This window comes from Pleurodeles waltl, chromosome 11 (genome assembly GCF_031143425.1).
Source record: "Pleurodeles waltl isolate 20211129_DDA chromosome 11, aPleWal1.hap1.20221129, whole genome shotgun sequence".
Taxonomy (NCBI): Eukaryota; Metazoa; Chordata; class Amphibia; order Caudata; family Salamandridae; genus Pleurodeles; species Pleurodeles waltl.
In genome coordinates this window covers 943,473,943-943,486,990 of record NC_090450.1, presented here as the reverse complement: position 1 = coordinate 943,486,990, position 13,048 = coordinate 943,473,943, and the positions used below count along the sequence as shown (strand labels likewise).

The following is a 13,048-nucleotide window of genomic DNA, read 5'->3' as shown; positions in this document are numbered from 1 at the left end:
TGATGTCTGTCTGATTTTCTGAACCACAAATGTAATGAGAGGGAGAGGTGGAAAAGCATAAGCAAATATCCCTGACCAGTTCATCCATAGAGCATTGCCCTTAGATAGAGGATGTGGGTACCTGGATGCAAAGCTTGGGCACTTTGCATTTTCTGCTGTGGCAAAAAGGATCTATTTGAGGAGTTCCCCACTTTTAGAAATATTTTTAAAGGACTTTTGGGTGGAGTTCCTATTCATGGACTTGTTGATTCATCTTGCTGAGCAGGTCTGTGAAGGTGTTGTCCATTCCTGGGAGATAATCTGCCACTAAGTGCATGTGGTGGTGAAGACCCCACTTCCATATTGTCTGATCAAGTTGTGACAACTGAGATGACCGTGTTCCCCCGTTTCTGCAAATAACACAAAGCTGTCATGTTGTCCGTCCGAACTAAGACAACTTTGTGCAATAGGTAAGGAAGAAACACTTTCAGGGCTAGAAACACTGCCTAAAGCTCCAGATAACTAATGTGCATGGAATGGTGACTGAGATTCCAGAGGCCCTGTACTGTGATGTCTTGAAGGTGAGCGCCCTAAACTGTTAGGGATGCATCTGTGGTCAGATTAAGCTGAGGCACAGGGTCTTGAAAAGGCCGCCCTTTCAACAAGTTGGTGGTGTTCCACCATTGTAGAGAGCGAGAAGTATGGCGGTCTAACACTAGATCTTGAAGATGACCCTGTGACTGAGACCACCGATGAGACAGACACTGCTGTAGGGGATGCATGTGGAGTCTAGCATGGGGAAAGATGGCAATACAGGATGCCATCATCCCTAGGAGGCACATGATAATCCTGACTGTGTATGAATGATTCTCCTGTGTATATTTTGCCTCCTGAGATGTGCAGTGACTACAGCTAGGCACTTTGTGAACACTCTGCGAGCAGTTGTGACTCCAAAAGTCAGGACTTTGAATAGATAATGTTTTCCTGCAACCATGAGCCTTACATATTTCCACTGTGCAGGGTGGATGGGGATGTGGAAGTAGGCATCTTTTAAGTCTAGAGGCGTCATAAAGTCACCTTGTTGAAGAAGGGGAATGACGTCTTGAAAAGTAACCACATGAAAGTGTTCTGAGAGAATGTAGTAGTATAATGGCCTGAGATAAAAAAAAGGCCTGAGAGAGTCGTCCTTTTTGGGGATAAGGAAGTATAGGGATTATACTCATGCTCCCTGGTGTTGTAATGAAACAGGCTTTATGGCACCTTTGAAAAACAAGGACTGTCCTTCTTGTTTCAGAAGGGTGAGATGTTTTGGAATAGCTTGTGAGAACGAGGGGGAATGTTTGGAGGTGTGGTAGGGAGCTCCATACAATGATCATGTTGGATAATGAAAAGGACCCATTGGTCTGATGTTTGGTTCACCCACTGTGTTTTGAAATCTTGAAGTCGTACCCCTACAGGTGTGGTGTTGGGCTTGGAGACATGTATGTAGTCAGTATTTAGATGTTGAGGAAGAGTCACTGGTGGTAGTGCGCTTGCCTCTGCCTCATTTGCTGTTGCCGCTATGGGCTCCTCTGAAAAAGCCTCCAAGAGTACGAGGTTGAGGGTTGTCTAGTTTGGGAGGTAGATGGTTCAGAAGTTGTTGCTTTGTAAGCACCTCTAAATGTAGAGTGACAAAACTGCGTCTAGGTGCTTGAGAATGAAGAGTGCCCATGGCCTTTGCGGTGTCAGTATCTTTTTTGAGCTTCTCAAGTGTGGAGTCCACCTGGGGACCGAAAGATGCTCCTTGTCAAAGGGAATGTTGACCACCATTTGCCGTACCTCTGGCTTGAAGCCGCAACATTTAAGCCATGCATGTCTCCTTAACAGTATGGTTGTGTTTACTTCACGTGCAGCTGTGTCTATGGCATCTAGTGCACAGTGTATATAATGTTTGGAGTCTGTTTGTCCTTTTGGAACAATCTGCAGGCCTTGTTGACTGTGCTCATCTTGGAGATACTGGAGGAGCTCCTCCATCTCATCCCAGAGACCCCGATCATACCCTGACAATAAGGCCTGTGATTTAGCAATGCGCCAATGATTTGCTGCTAGTGCAGCAACTTTTTTGCTCGCTCCATCAAGCCTTTTGCTCTCTTTGTCTAGTGGAGGAGACTCCTCAGTTGCCTGAATGTTGGCTCACTTTCTTGCAGTGGTAGCTGCTATTGAATCTGGTGGGACCTGAGACCTGATATATAGTGGATCGGAAGGAGTAGGTGTATGCTTTTTGTCCACCGTAGGAGTTAAATTTCTAAAGCAGACTGGTTCCTTAAAGATGTAATCTGCGTGACGAATCATGCCAGGTACCATGGGAAGGAATCGAATATCCCTATGTGTAGTGTTTAAAGTGTCAACAGAACATTCTGTTCTATTGGATCCCTATGGAGCTGAACATTATGAAAGGCAGCTGCTCTTGGTATGACCTGCTGGTAGCTAGTAGTGTGCTCTGGAGGAGAGGGTCTTGCAGGGTATGAATCTGGGTCCGTATTTATAATGGGATCGAGGTCGTATGTATCCAATGGGTCTGGGTCATGATGTGTTCCACTGGAATATTCCCCTATAAATAAAGGTGAGCATTAGGGTGTGAGGTCTCCTGCAGCAGGAGGGGCAGGAGAACCAGGAGGAGGGCGGGGTAGAGGAGAAGCAGGAAGTGGAGGCGGTGAGGAAGGTGGCTCAGGAGAAGGAAAAAAAAGGCTTAGTTAAAGTAGTGGTCGCCTTGTCCTTAGAGGCCTTTTTTGGAGGTGATGAATTGTCCAAAGCCTTGTGGAAGGTTAACTTCCTCTTGAATGTGACAAGGGGGGAAGCAACAATACACCTTGCCCCTTCCTGGATATGGAGGTGGCAGTGTTTAGTGTCCACAGTCTTCAAAACTGGCTCAATTGGAGATGGCGTAGCAGAGTATTGACTTGAGTCCACGTGCTCCGAAGTGGTCTCCTTTGTTTTTCAGCACCAATGGGTTCGGTTGGTGAGTTTTTTTCGGTTCTGAAGCAGCCGTTGAGGCTGTTAAGCTCAGAGCTGAGCTGCTCAGTGTCAAAGGTTTGCTGGAAGTAGTTCAGACCAAGGTGCTGGCGGTCGACACCAAAGACGAGGTTACGGTCTTGGCTGGTTTTGGTGCCAAGACGAAGGGCGGGGCAGCCAAAGTAGTTTTCCTATACCGTCCATGGCCTAGTGGCAGTCTGGTGACCTCTGTAAGGGTTTTTTACAGTCTTTGTATGGGCAGGATAGGGTCACAGTACTCGCTGGCTACGTCAACGTCACCTCGTGGCTCTCAATGTGAGACTGAATATCGGAATCTGAGTCTTGAATGCAGAAGGCCTCTTCTTGTTCGGGCTCCTTCTGTGCGTCCTCTTCCCTAAGGATTTCTGGGGTGTCTTCAGGGGATTTAGGCACTGTCTCTAAGTTACAAGCTCTTCAATATTGAAAGGTTTTCTTTGATCTAAAGGACTTACAGGCGTCGCAGGTAGCCTCCTCGTGATCGGGGGCGAGGCACATATTACACACCTGATGATGGTCGGCGTGGGGGAATTTGGAATGGCACAGAGGGAAGAAATGAATCGGCGTCCGATCCATCTGCTCGACATCCTCATCGGTGCCCCTGGAGAAAGGCCTAAAAATGGGTGAGGCTGCCCCGAAAGGTGCTTCACCCGCACTGGAGCTGACAATCGGAAAGGATGAACCCATAGGTGGAAATTTGTGATCGAATGAACAATAGAGTTGAATAAAATAAAGACGGAAGGAATGTTTCGAACCAGAGCAAGAATTCATTTGATCCCATGACTCAAACGTTTCTTCCAAGAAAAACTACTTGTGATACTCTGAACCCAACACTAGATGGTAGGAGTATGCAGAGCGTGTGTATATACAGCCACACGTTATTGAACATTAATTTTTCTGGATAGATATCGGAGATCCAGTTGATGCTGTTAAAAATACCTGAGAAAAAACCACAAAGTATCCTTTATTAGGCGATACCCTAGGGATACATTAAAATACTATGGGGAATGATCAGAAGATGTTGGTGGATGCTATGACCCCTTACGTACCTTTGTGGTGCCAACATGTTTCTGCCCTTGGACAGACTAATTAGGTCTTGGGCTTTTAAATGGATCTATGTACTTAGTTAAGGTAAGTGTGTGAAAATATATGGAGAGGTCCTACCTTCCTTATAGAAGTCACAAGGTACTTTTACCTGATATATGGGTGAAAAGAAGTAGAAAACAGCAGCAGCATTAGGGTAGACATATATAATACTTGTAAATTACAATTTACAGACCGCATAATAGTCTTGCAGTACACTTTTAAGTATCTTTCGATGGGTCCTGCGGCTTGACCTGCTGGCACACGGAAGCAGTTGCTGCCTAAAATATTCTGTATGGTCTAGCACCTGGGACTAAGCTAAAGGTGAGAAATCTGTGGTTAGATGTAGTCGTCAGACTGGCACACTCCGAATACTTGACCAGACAGACCTCAATAGAGGTCCTATAGAATGTATTAAAGAAACTATCCCACAAGAAGATATCCACCACAAATGGAGTTAGGGAGGTGACCTTAAGACTAGAGGTAATACAAAGATTTAATCGGGAAAACTGCGGCATTGTAAGATAGAACTCTTGAAATTAGAGGTGAGAAAGTTAAAGACACAGCAACAACTTTTGCAAACAATAACAACATTCTGGGGTTAGCGTGGATCCCACCAGCATAGATATGTCTTTCCAGATACTGCTCAGGTATGGCCATGGAAGAGTTGTCCCTTTAAGACACCATGGGACACATTTTCTATTTTTGCTTCCATTTGTTAAATATAGGGATAAAATTAAGAGTGAACTGTCAAAACCCCAGAGGTTCAGATCACTTCAATTATTCAAAAGTAGTATCAAAGTTTATTTCTCAATGATGTATTTGACACATAAACTGTCCACACAATATACTGTGCATTGTAAAGAAGTGTAAAGACCAATGAAAATGAAGGTGAAGGCTGTTAGTATCAGCTAGCTTCGAGGCTTTTGACTATTTTACAGTGAAATGTATAAAACAAATATTTTGAAACAAACAAGATTTTTTCAGAGACCTGCACAGACAGTGTTCACAGAAATAAGCCAATAACCCTCTGCTGTTTTGAAAAAAGGTGGGGCAGATTTTAGTACCAGGGGGTGAAACGTTCATGGGGCCACCACACCATGTCAGTAGTATATATAACTGCACAAATAACATGAAAATACTTTTACTCAGTGGGGCTACCCAGGGGGTATTTGTTACAATTTCACATCTTATGTGCTTCTTGAAAATACTGCTGTCAAGTGCTGAGAATACAGTTAGAATAATTTAAATTCCATGGTAACAATGTGTCAGGAATAAATATAACAGCAGTTATGAACATGTACAACTTCCCCATCATTCCTTTTTAAAGATTTGGTGACCACTGGTACAAATGCCCTTCTCAGTTTAAGGATGCAACCAAAATAATGACCGAATCTTTGGACCATCTTAAAATGCTAATTAGGGCCACACCACAGACATAAAGATGACCTTTCTATTGAGATGCATTGGACTGGATAAATATTCTTAAGGGCCAGGGAAAGAAACTGACCAAGTATCCTTGTACTAAAAATGACACCAAACGAACATCACTAAATTACATAGTCTTAAAGTATGTCTCAACATATGCCCATTTCATTCTCACAAACCATCAGTGGTTCTTTTGCAAAATCTTACTATGTTGCTAGTGTACTTAAGAAACGTCCATGGTGCATTCAATATTTGTTCCTGTGTTGTCTCCTGGAGATCTGATATAACTAAGAGACCATGAAAACTGGAAGAACTGAGTTCTATTCCTACCGTCACCACTTGATAAAAATGTATGATTCCTTGCCAAATTACTTTGACTTGTGTCTTAAATTTCAATATCTGCAAAAGAATTGGGTGTGTCTAGAAGCGATTCAGTGTACAGTTGGTGATATAAACAATCATTCACTCAATATATATATTGACTTTCTACTCAGCTAATATTTGTCCACAACTTAATCAGAATACAAAGTCACCATTGGATGTATTTTACAATCTGACACCTCTCTCTGATCTACCCTTGTTCACTGAAATGTTTCCTGCCTCAAACCAGTGACGCTAGTGTCAGTAGTATAATCTACTCTATCAGCATTTCTGTGACATAGGAATTTGGAAATATATTGCACATTTCTTTCATTTGACCTTCAGCTACTCTGCCCAAGTACAGTCTCTTTTCATAGGCTAGTACTTTTAGAGACTAACCAGCCCATCTGTGTTTCAGTGGCACCTAGATGTAACTCTTCAATTTCCTTTTTCCCCTGTTTCCTTCATGGTTTCCCTTGTACTCTACTACCCACCAGTGCCTGCTTTCTCATAGGATCCCCTTAACAAATCTTCTGTAGAGTGCAAAGTAACATGCCCCTCCCCAATTCACTAGTACTAGCCTATCTCTTGCTGGATTTTGGAAATAGCACCATGACATGATGTCAATGCATTTTCAATATTATAAGCTGCCATTTATTTTCACTGGTCTCCAGAGAGAAGGATTTTGCATTTACTGCTGCAATTCACAACAGACATGGTGTAGTTGCATACTGCCATTGTGTAAACTGCAGCTCAGATAGTCAAGACAGGAACTTAACCTCTCCTTGACCTGTTCCAGCATCATCCTAGGTCACAGCCATGGTGGTCCAGTAACTACAGAACAGTACTAGGGGGGACTGCCCCCGTTGTCCCTCGCTAGTTTTACCACTGGGTCTTGATTGGTCCATGTTGCAGGTATTAATGTCGGTATTCCCAGGGATCACGTGAGACTTGTTACCTGCCAGCTGCTTCATGGTATGCCAGTTCCAGTAGCTCAGCGGAGCTGTGCGTCACGTCGCGCATCCCATTCCCCTGCATCTCTGCCATGTTCTGGCGGGTCTGGTGATGGATCTGAATGGCCTCTCCAGAAGGACCTGTGCAACAAAGGATACAACAGAGTGCTTTTTGTGATGTCAGTAGCTCGCCCAAAAAACTCTGACCCCACCCTCACTTTTGAAGTGGCACTCTGAGCTCAGATGTGTGGTGTCAGCACACAGCGAACGGTAGCCCAGGGCAAGTTAGACTAAACTTGGGGAAAGTCTGAAATTGCAGGAAGAAAGACGGAATGTAAAGATCTGCATACACACTGAATCTACATTTTCATACTTTTTGATAACAAAAGACCCCAACAAAAGCTACATAAAGGCCTGGCTGAGGCATTCCTATCATGGGTAGAGGAGTGCTCCACATCTTGTGCCCTTGGACATGCAAGCCCTAGTCCTCATCAACAATATGTGGTCTATCCACACTCTTGTAACCCTAGCTCTCATAGAGTGCACTTTTCAACGGAGGACTGAACAGAAATAAAGACGAGACGCCAGTCTTTCTGATGCTTAGTGCACACATTTCCCAGCACATATTGTCCAGAACACATTACTTGCAGACAAACCCATTAACCTCCCATGTGTGAGAGTTTAAAGCGCGTTTCTTGTAGCTCCATTTAGTCTGTGTGTCTTTCAGAAAAGAACTTCAATGCAGGGGACATGTTTTGCAAACTGTTGAATTAAACAAGAAGCTGAGACCAAATGCAAAAGAAGAGGGCATACAACGAAAAAGGGATGGTCTGTTAGGGTTAGACTAGCGCTGGTGAAAGCAAAGAGGAAAGAAGGGAGGAATCTAGCAATCAAGAGGAGAGGTCATAACTAAAAAATAAAGAAGTAGAAAGAGAGGGAAGCAGACAAAGATGAGAGGAGTAAAGGGAGGACGATGGAAAGGGGAAAAGAAGGCAGGCAAAAGAGGAGAATTTAGCACAAAGGTGTGAGAAGTAGATGAAAAGAAGTAATACAGTATGGGAAGGAAACAGGGAGCATGCAAGAGAGGTTGGGAGAAAATAAAGGAGGGAAAGGAACAGAGGAGCAGAAGAGAGAATAAGTGTGAAAGGAAGAAGGAAGGCAGAGAGAAAACCAGAAAGGAAAACCAAGTGCAAGAGAGACAAAAGCATAGGTAGAAAGGCAGAAAAGACAGAGAAAGGGAAGGGTAAGGAAAATAGTAGCAGAAGATTAAAGAAATACAAGAAAGGGGAGCAAGGAAGATAAAAGAAGAAAGTCTAGAGTGTGTAATGAATAATACAGCGAGGGGTATGTAAGAAGGAAGACAGCAAGAGGTACGATGAGAGGGAGACAGAGGGGAAAGTCATACTTGTGAAAGGTATGAAAATAAATGTGGCAAAGGAAATGAAGAAAAAGAAAGGGGAGCAGGAAAAGACTAAGACGATAGAAGGAAGGAGGGCTTAAGGGAGGAAGAAAGGCAAGGGAGGACCACAGGCATAAAGTTAAGGAGTATTGGGAAAGGGAGGATGGAAATAGAGAAAACAATTGCTGGAGATTAATTAGGGCAGAAGTATAGAAGATAGCTGGAAAATGGTGAAAGGTAAGAGCAGAAGATGGCAAGGTGAGCAAGAGTGAGATATAAAGAAAAAATGATGGATGGAATGCTGAACAATGCAAACACTCACCCCCAGTCACAAAGATCTGGGTTTCATCCATCGTTCTTTTGCTCACCATGCCACCCCAGTTTGGCCTTAGCCATATGCAAATCAGTCTTGATCCTGTTCCTCATGGGAACAATCCAGTCCGAACTGCCAAGCCAGGTCCTCCCTGGACCGGAAACAAGCATCCTGGGACCGGTTTCAGGGTATCGCCCTTCATCAGCCAGGCTAGCTTAAATCCAGTGGCACAGTGAGCAAGGGACCCACGTCTGGGCATACCCTTCCCACTTAGGGCAACTTTAGCAACACAAAAGGATGATGGATGGAATGCTGAACAATGCAAACACTCCCCCCCAGTCACAGATCTGGGTTTAATCCATCGTTCTTTTGTTCACCATGCCACCCCAGTTTGGACCCAACCATATGCAAATCAGTTTTGACCTTGTTCCTCATGGGAACAGTCCAGCCCGAACTGCCAAGCCAGGTCCTCCCTGGACTGGAAACAGGCATCCTAGGACCGGTTTCAGGGTATCACCCTTCATCAGCCAAGCTAGCTTGATTTCAATGGCACAGTGAGCCTGGGACCCACGTCTGGGCATACCCGGTGCACTTATGGAGACAAAAGCAAAAAGAACAAATGATGGGCGGAATGCTGAACAATGCAAACAGGGATGCAGCAGGGGACTGCTGGAAAGAATGGGAAAATGAAAAAACACTAAGAGGAGAAAGTAAAGAAGCATGGAGAGTGACAGATGAAGAGGGGGAGGGCAAGCAATCAAGAGTATAACAGATGATGAATGCAGAAGTAGTAGAAAAACGGCAGGATACAAAAACAGCTAGGGCAAACGCTTACCAACTGGGAAAGTGTGCATCCAACGCCTCCTGTTTGAGGTTAGCTTCATAGGCATGCGAGATGGGGCGAAAGGGTTGATCAGTGCTCTCTGAGGAGTGTACATGCCAGGTCGAATATGCAGCATCGACTCTGCACTACCCACGTGGAACCTGCCTGGAGCACTAGAATCGCGCTGCTGAGACTCCATCATCCTTTCAAGGAAGTCTGAGGGAAAATGAGTGCAGTGTTACACATCGCAGGATGGAGAGACTCCAAAACTTTTGAAGTCTCAAGCAAGTGGCTTCCAAACAACACAGCAGTGAGAGGCCACAAAACTGTCCAAACAGTCTTTAACAGGAGCAGTACACAAGAGCCCAAAGTGTATTCTTACACACTCAGACAAAGCACAACCACTCTACTCTACACTCTGGCAAACATCAAATGATACAGCATCACCCTGTAACAATATTGTCAACGAAACGTGAACAAAGCATCAAAGCCCAGCATGGTGCCAACCAAAAAATATCTCAAACACCATCACTAAACTGACAATAACGCCAAGCGCAAACAGTTCAAACACCATCAGTATTCTGAATGTATGGACAGGCACATAGATATTAAAACCCGTCAGTGATCTAACAGTCCTGCTAGACATACAAGTCTCAGACACTGCCATTTCCCAAGAGCGTTGCGACTCAGAGAACCTCAAGCAGCCTAACCCTATGATAACACTGTCACATAGACTCATGTCCAGCAACACTGCCAGACACATTATTGTAATGTGGCAGTACAGACAGGCATATTTCTCAGAAACTCTCCATCTACGAGAACACTAACACAATATCACTCAAATATATTCACCCTTCGAGAAGACTGTTGCATAGCACCAATGTCCAGCAACACTGCCAGACACTATCAGTATTGTAGCAATACCACCAGACACCAACAAATCAAAACCAAAGTCTAATATAGAGGCTCTTCTGTGAAGACATACTCCTTTCCATCTGCAACTTACACTGGAGGTTGTCAAAGGACCTAACCGCTGGGGTCTGTCCTGAGATGCCACCCAATGTTCATTGCACAGCCTGAACAGCCCCTGTGGCCTAACACTGTGCTTCACTGCAATATGCTTATAAGGAGCTATGTAACAAACAATGCCAGCAGCTCTGCAGCGCATAGCAGCAGGCTTCATTCAAGGCATGGCTTATCCCATATTCCCAAATGGTCTGCTGCTATTCTCTGTCTACTACATCTAACACTCCTTTCCCAAACTTTCAGCCTAATTCTAAGGACTTATTCTCTGTACCACCTGCTGCTGACCTGGGCATCTCAAAAGCCTGGACATACCAGTAAATCAGTACAAAGCCAGGCACCCATTAAAACACCAGCTGTCTACAACAGTAGGGCATCATCTTCAATAGATCAAGGGGCAGGCACAACCAACATAGTATCACCCTCATGTACTCTGAACTTGCCCCTCACTTAGGTATTCTGTTCTCATGAACACACCCCCACCCCCACCACTCCTCCACCATCTTTGCCTCCACAAGCCTGTTCATCATCTTTCTCTAGTTCCATCCAATCGTTCAGCACATCCATCCCCACAGTGACTGTCCTATGACCTCTGTTGCTGGTGTATCCCAAGGAGCAGCTGGCTTCATATAGTTGCAGGTGAGGCCGTGGGATGAGAAGGATGTTGGAGATCTTTCCAAGGGAACTGTCGTCAGAGGCCTGGCTCCTCACCTCCTCCAGTGGCAGGGTGCGACTCTGCAAGGAGGGACTGCAGGACACATCATAGGAGCAAGAGCTCTTCCGTGTCTGGCTATCTCGGTCCCGCTCTCGTGCTGGCCTGATGAACACACATAAATCCCAATAACCATGCAAATATATTCTGTTTTATTTGATTTTTAATACTATCCAGGGACATGTTTTCACTACCTGACACTTAGACTTGCAAAATATTTTCAATGCCAATCAGTACCCACCCCTCTAAGGCCCTCCTCACATCACCTGAAATGCCTTACCACCTTTCTGAATTACCTCATATAACTGCCACCATGACATATCATTTATTTTGCACATAGCACCATTAATAAATATTGATGTCACCTGGTCACAAATATCAGCTATAAGTATTCTAGAAATACTGTGATTTATTATTTGTTTCTTAGATAGTGCTGACTGGTGTCTCTGCACTGTACAGCATAAAGACAGAGTATAATGTTGCATGCTTGGAATGCATTATTTCAACAATATTGTTTCTCCTATACCAATCATTCCTCATCGCTTTGCCATAACATTATTCTGGTCCTTTATCTCCTAACGCTCTAATAACCATCACTTCACACCACTCCAATTGTATCCAAATGTTAAACCATGCATAACGCAAAAGTACATGAACATAAATTTTATGTGCAAGTATATTAAGTTATTTTAAATTTAACTACTAACCATAGGCCTAAATTAAATTATGCTGATTAAAGTATATTAAATGTAAATACTAACTCTACTCCTCAATTAAATTCTATTATATTAGATAGAATTAATATTAAGTACCTCATCCAAAAAACTATTTGATTCTTAACAATCATAACCCCAAACCTACCCCTAAATTAAATCCAATTGAAATAAAGAAACACTATCCCTAAATAAAATGAAATGTGACATTAGAAAACAGGTAACCTTGTTTTAACACTAATGGTGAATGATGCTCTTCTTAAAAGTGGAACTTCCGATGCATAGGTTGAAGTGATGATATGTCACTGTAATGGAAGTCGAAATAATGGTACAGTAGAAGTGATTACAGGGAAGTAATGGGCAGTCAAAATAATTGGGCTGAAATGCTGGTAACAAATTAAGAGTGCTCCACAGCAGGGGGGAAGGTCTTAACCTGTCAGTTATTTTGCCACAAGCCCTCTCAGGAGGGTGAAAAGGGAAAAAGTGAGCAGAAGCAGTTCTTGTTCTATCCACCATGCAGGTGTGATCTTCTCAGGGGCTAATGCCCAGGCTCTGTACACTACTTGTGCCACACAAAGCAGGAAGTACAGTAGGGTACACTCCTGCATCGTACCTGAAGGTAGTGGGCCGTTGAGCTCTGGACGGTCCGGGAAGGCGGAAAACCTGTGCGTCATAGGCATCATAATCAACCTGGATGGGGAGGGCATTTTCAGAATCTTTCGGAGAACCTATCGCTGTATGACAAGGGTAAATAGAACCAAAAAGTTAGCTTTTGGTATGAAACACATGCAAGAGTGTTCAGTGGCAAGAAATGATATCAAAGAGAAAGACCAAATAGTCTAATATTAAATTGTTTTAATATCAATAAAGAGAAGTTATAAAAAGAGAAAGACCAAGTGCCTATATTATGACCCTAGCGGTCTTGAGACCGCCAGGGTCGCAGTGGCATTCTGAGGCGGTCTGACCGTCATATTACGACCGTGGTGGTTGCACCCCGGTCGGACCACCAGCACCATCAGTTTTCCTCCACAGGAGGGCCTTGCGGTGCTGGCGGTCCTAATCCACCAGGGCAGCCCTGCAAGCAGCGCCGCCTTGGGAATTACAACCCTCCTCTCCGCCAGCTTTTGCATGGCGGCAGCACTGCCTTGTAAAGGCTGGCGGAGACGGGATGCAGGGAGTGCCAGGGGGTCCCTGCACTGCCCATGCATCTGGCATGGGCAGTGCAGGGCCCCCCA

The 13,048-nt window shown here is 44.3% G+C and overlaps 1 protein-coding gene across 10 annotated transcripts in view; it reads right to left on the bottom strand.

Moving 5' to 3' along the window:
• Positions 1 to 13,048, bottom strand: part of DEPDC5 (DEP domain containing 5, GATOR1 subcomplex subunit) — a 401,482-nt gene that overhangs the window by 216,929 nt on the left and 171,505 nt on the right. For all 10 annotated transcript variants that reach the window (XM_069215090.1, XM_069215095.1, XM_069215097.1 and 7 more), the window contains exons 20-23: positions 12,427 to 12,547; positions 10,979 to 11,205; positions 9,378 to 9,581; positions 6,836 to 6,971 (exon numbers count right to left, since the gene is read on the bottom strand). In XM_069215090.1, the coding sequence (XP_069071191.1) occupies positions 6,836 to 6,971; positions 9,378 to 9,581; positions 10,979 to 11,205; positions 12,427 to 12,547 (688 nt within the window). The remainder of the gene's footprint in view (positions 1 to 6,835; positions 6,972 to 9,377; positions 9,582 to 10,978; positions 11,206 to 12,426; positions 12,548 to 13,048) is intronic.